The sequence below is a fragment of the Phalaenopsis equestris genome, unplaced genomic scaffold (genome assembly GCF_001263595.1).
Source record: "Phalaenopsis equestris unplaced genomic scaffold, ASM126359v1 Scaffold000504, whole genome shotgun sequence".
NCBI lineage: Eukaryota > Viridiplantae > Streptophyta > Magnoliopsida > Asparagales > Orchidaceae > Phalaenopsis > Phalaenopsis equestris.
This window is the reverse complement of record NW_018164944.1, coordinates 685,398-690,938: the sequence shown is the minus strand read 5'-3', so window position 1 is coordinate 690,938 and position 5,541 is coordinate 685,398. Positions and strand designations below refer to the sequence as shown.

At 33.9% G+C, this 5,541-nt stretch overlaps 1 protein-coding gene across 1 annotated transcript in view; it reads right to left on the bottom strand.

Annotated features, from left to right (window-relative positions):
• Positions 1-428: 428 nt before the first annotated feature.
• The window catches only part of LOC110028204 (probable methyltransferase PMT13), a 17,237-nt gene continuing 12,124 nt past the window's right edge, over positions 429-5,541 (bottom strand). Inside the window, exons 3-7 of the mRNA XM_020729958.1 lie at positions 4,475-4,685; positions 4,127-4,388; positions 3,659-4,030; positions 1,405-1,500; positions 429-998 (exon numbers count right to left, since the gene is read on the bottom strand). Coding sequence (XP_020585617.1) covers positions 776-998; positions 1,405-1,500; positions 3,659-4,030; positions 4,127-4,388; positions 4,475-4,685 — 1,164 coding nt within the window. The 3' untranslated portion in view covers positions 429-775. The remainder of the gene's footprint in view (positions 999-1,404; positions 1,501-3,658; positions 4,031-4,126; positions 4,389-4,474; positions 4,686-5,541) is intronic.

Sequence of the window (5,541 nt, the reverse complement as noted above, 5' to 3'; positions counted from 1 at the left end):
TTACTATCAAGTAATCTATGCGGCAAATTTTTCATTAAATACTAAGAATTGAAGCACTTTTTCTTTTGTCATAAATATTCTTACATAAAATAATAACAATAAACATTTAAATATATAGCACATAAAACATTGTTATTTACAAAAGTAAAACCAAAGTGATTTTTTAAACTATAAAACCGATGCATTTACACATGCCATTATCAAACCATTGGTAAAAATATAAGTCAGGGTTTTACAGAACTTCTATATTTTTAAGAGCATTTCCAAAATTTTAAGTTTATTTCTAAATCAAATTCTAAGACTTCTAAAACAAAAAATTTAAATCAGAACTAAATTTAATATCAGAACTGTAGAAACCAAAAATTTTTAGACAAGAACGAATAAATAAAATTTTAAAATCATAATTAAAACAAATTTTGAAACCATGATTTACACGGGCTTCCTCTCAACAAGTCTAATGACAAATCAGTCAAAACAATTTTCCATGACTTCGTGACTACCATGAATATATTCTCTATAGCCAAATGACCAGTAAAGTTCTCCTCGCCACGCGGAAGGAAAGCTAAATGGGCACTCATGTAATGCAAAAAAGAACATAAAAATACAAATTATCCACTTTTGTGACCCTATAATGTAACCTAAAAATAAATCACAACAGTTAACTATCATAATTGCTTATAATTTAGAAGGATGCCGTGTCATACCTCTTTTCTTTCGTTTTTCTGTCCTAAAACCATCACCAAAGGAGAAGTAATAAGAAAGAAGAATGTAGGCCTTAGTTGGAAAAAGAAGGCAGCCTCCAGAATGTCTTGGTTGCCACAAGGATTTTCTCTCCAGCATTTGATTCTGGTTCGCTGTCATGAACTCTAACTGTCCAACGGATAGCTAGTGCAATTCGGGCCGCCTTTTCAATGGCTTCGGATGAGTCTCTCATCACAGCTTTTCCTTCGGGGCGTAGAATTCGATCCATTTCAACCATCAGATCAACGAGGTGGCATCTGGAACAGAATTTCAGAACAAAACACTGAGTCAAATGACAATCAATTCAATTCTGTTTGGATGTTTAATGCATGGGTGATGAGCATTAGAAAAGAAAACTTATAGGTTGTTTGATAATAATTTCTTTTATTTTTGTTTTTTCTTATGGTTTGAAAACATGTTCGCTTAGTCTCTTTTTTTATATTTTTACTTTTTATTTCTAAAAACAAAGAACTTTTTATTTCTAAAAGCAAAGAAACGCTTTTTATTTTTAAAAATGCTCAAAATAACTTTTGAATGTTTTGAGTATTTTTAAAAACAATCATACTTTAATCAAATTATCAAATATGTTTTGATTCAATTCAAAACATAAAATAAAATAAAGTTATCCCAAAAGAACCCTTAATATCATCAGGGCCAGGCTACCTGCTCTTGCCGGAAGTTGGATCTCTTACTAAGGAAGTGAATCCCATGACATGGATTAGATCGTAAGTTCGAGGATATGTTGAAAAAGCCTCGCACCTAAAACATTAAATGACAATTATTATTAGAATGCATAGCTTGACATTCACAGAAAATCAAAATAACTCTAACCTAATTATAAAACAATTTTTTAATTGATTTTAGCCAAATTGATTGAGTATAGAGAGATTATTGACAAACTTTGGCTGCTTTTTACTCACGCTTATATATTGCACAGATCTCGCTGAAACATGATTTTATTGCATCATAAATGCCATGATTAATTACTATACCACATAATGGCATATGCTTGTATTGTATCAAGATTGGCTAGTTGTTAACATATTGAACTCGCCTCTCTGTTTATTTGTATTCGCAATTCTGACACTATGTAGAGAATTTTTAGAGAATCATTGAACTAAAAGCAAGTAGTCAAAGCTAGGGGATCATTTGGGATCACTTCTATTTTTGCTTTCATTTTTTTTATTTTATTATTTTTATATTTTGTTTTGAAACAAAACATGTTTGGTATGTTTGATTAGGACATGATTGTTTTTCAAAACACTCAAAATACCTAAAATTCATTTTGAATGTTTTCAAAATTTGTTTTTAGAAAGAAAAAATACAAACATTAAAAGCACATTAAACAAACATATTTTTCAAAACAAATAAAAAAATAAAAGCAAAAATAAGAAACAAATAAGCTCAAAATTATTAGTAAATTATGAGTGACAAATGTAACCGCACAATAGGTGGATTCAAGGCGTTCTTATATGAGGGAATAACGTATTTATATGTTTGGATCACCCTTGAGAAGGATTATATAATATGTGGATTGTTTATCTGGTAAATAACATGGATTTGAAATTTTATAATTACTTTGAATTATTTTGGTCTATCTAAATTTTTTTTAATGTAATTGACAGTTGACATATACTGAATTGCAGTGCCTAGCAGCTACAACAACAACAAGCCTTTATCCCATTAAGTGGGGTCGGCTACATGAATCCTTTTTTCTCCATTGTGTCCCTTATTGAGTGTCATATTTTCATTTAGTTAACATACGCAAGTATTTTGTGGTCTAACACTACCTTTTTTAGCATAAGTCGAATCTAAAGCATCTACTCTCCTAACATGATATCATCAAGCGCTCGCATTTAATGTGACCAAACCATCTAAAGACTGAGATGAGAATGCTTAGGTGGATGAGTGGCTTGTCTCTTAAAAACAAAATGCGAAACGAATGTATCTGTGCCAGGGTTGGTGTAGCTCCACTGGCAAGCAAGATTAAAGAGAGTCGTCTTTAGATGGTTTGGTCACATTAAATGCCAACATTTTGCGCCATAAAGCATTGCACCATCTTATAAATTGTTTGTTTAAGTCTAAGTGATACTTTTATATCACACAATAGGCTCGATGCATTCCTCCGCTTCAACCATCCAACTTCAATTCTAATAATACATCCCCATCTATATTACCATCACTTTGAACAATAGACCTGAGGTATCTAAAACGTTCACACCATTTAATGATTCGATCACCCATTATTACAACTGTGGCACTAGATCTACTACTACTAAACTATATTCCATGTATTCAGTTTTAGATCTTCTCAAATGAAAGCCCTTTAGACTCTAATGTAGGCCTCCATAATTTAAGTTTTTCCTAAACTCTTTCTCAAGTCTTGTCAACAAGAAGGATATTATTAGTGAAAGCAGACACCAAGATAAATCCTCCTATAAATGTCCAATAAGAGCATACAAACTAAAATAAAAAGATATGGGGTTAAAATCGATCCTTAATGTAATCCAACTGAATTAGGGAATATACTCGGTCAATCCTCCTCCTATTCGAACACAAGTAACAACTCTGATATGCATATTTTAAATGACCTGAATGTAAATCACATCAAAACCTTTTTTTCTAGAACTCTCCAAAGAACCTCTCTTGGAACCTTATCGTAACATTTTTGTAAATCTGCAAGGTCAATTGGGCAGTGTATGACACCATGGATATGTTTCATATATCTGTTGAAGGTTTCCTACCTCCCTATTTGCATAACACATACTCTTGCAGGTTTTTGGTATGCCATTTGTATGAGACCTCTCATTTCTCACATAGCATTTCCAATATAACAAGTTTTACTCTGAATAAAATAACAGCCAGATTTCCAAAAACATTGCAACGTTTAAAATGATTCAAAGTGGTAAGAACATACCAATCATGGTAGACTCCAATGAGGCCTCTGTCATAAATAATACCCAGAGTTAATGGCTTTCTAGCAGGAACAACATTCATAACCCATACAGGATCAGAGAGCAGCGCTGCTGCAAATCCTCCAAATAAAGCATTCATGTCCATAACATTGCGTATTTCTGGATTCCCTAGCTTTAAGCCCAGTGTTTTCTTGTAATAGTCAACTCTTCTAGCCCAGCGCCTCGTATCAGCTTCAAATATATCATTCCCATTCTTGATGAGTGAGAGCCTATTAGGTGGTTTTGATATTCTTTCTGGCCATTTTGGAATCGACCACAAGCTTGTTTCACCCTCAAGAAGAACTCTGCTGACACAATTCTTCAACTTCACGTACCTAAACAATTTAAAAAACTTCCAAATGTTGGTCCAATGCAGATAAACTTCATAACGCTAGAAATGGAATTAAACAACTTTCTTAATTAATATTTACCATGCATCACTCGGGTCATCAATCTCACTGCACAGATCAAGCCCAAACTCGTTTTGGTTAGGAAAACATGATGATTCAGTAGGTTTCTTCCAGATGACAGTGTTATTATCCACAGCAATAAGTTCATAACACAGAGCATGAGCCAAAGACTGGAGATCACTCCATTCTTTCTCCAAATTAGGCCATTGTACAGGTGGGCCAGATATAACTAGATATCCACCAGGTCGAAGTAGACGATCCACTTCAATAAAATAAGTTCCATCTGCAAATATAACAAACATGAACACAAGCAAGAAAAGAATGATGCTAATGAGCTGCAACCTAATAAGGTAAAAAAAAAAGACTCACTGTAAGCAGTAAAAGGGATCAAACATCGAGAACAATGGATCAAATCAAATGAGAATGCTGGAAATGGAAGCCGACGAGTGCCTAGCATAGCCACAAAAGCTGGTATTCCTCTTTCTAGTGCAAATTGTATTTGAGCTTTATGAGAGTCTCTTGGAGCAAAAGAAAGGGTAGTAACATTCTCTTTAAGAAGAAAACCACCGAAGCTCGCAACCTTCATAAACAATATAAGAGAAAAGTATCACAACAACAACAAAGCCTTAAACCCACTACGTGGGGTCGGCTACATGAATCCTTTTTCTCCATTGCGTACTATTTAGTGTCATATTTTCATTTAGTTCTAGTAAATTAAGAACATTTTTAATACAATAAGCCCAAGTCTTCCTAGGTCTACCTCTGCCTTTCTTAACACAAGTCGAATCTAAAACATCTACTCTCCTAATCTGATCATCAGATGGTCGACGTTTAATGTGACCAAACCATCGAAGACGACTTTCTCTAATTTTGTCCGTCACAGGAGCTACACCAACCCTATCACGCTATCACGAATATAATCATTTCACATTTTGTCTTTTAAGTTTAAGGCCACTCATCCACCTAATCATTCTCATCTCGACAACACTTAACATATTATTATGCTTCTCTTTTAAAGGCCAACATTCAGCACCATAGAGCATTGTAAGTTTCACCACCGTTTTATAAAATTTTCCTTTCAGTCTAAGCAGTACTTTTCTATCACGCAAAAGGCCCGAAGCATTCCTCCACTTCAACCAACCAGCTTGAATTCTACTATTAACATCCCCATCTATATCACCATCACTTTGAGCAACGGACCCAAGATATCTAAATCGTTCACACCTTCTAATAATTTGATCACCCAAAGTCACATATTTGTCACTAGAGCTATTACTACTAAAATTACATTCCATGTATTCAGTTTTAGTTCTACTTAAATCAAGGCCTTTTGACTCCAATGTAGACCTCCATAATTCAAGTTTTTCCAGGGCTTTTTCTCTCGTTTTATCCACGAGAAGGATATCATCAGCAAAAAGCATACACCAAGGTACATC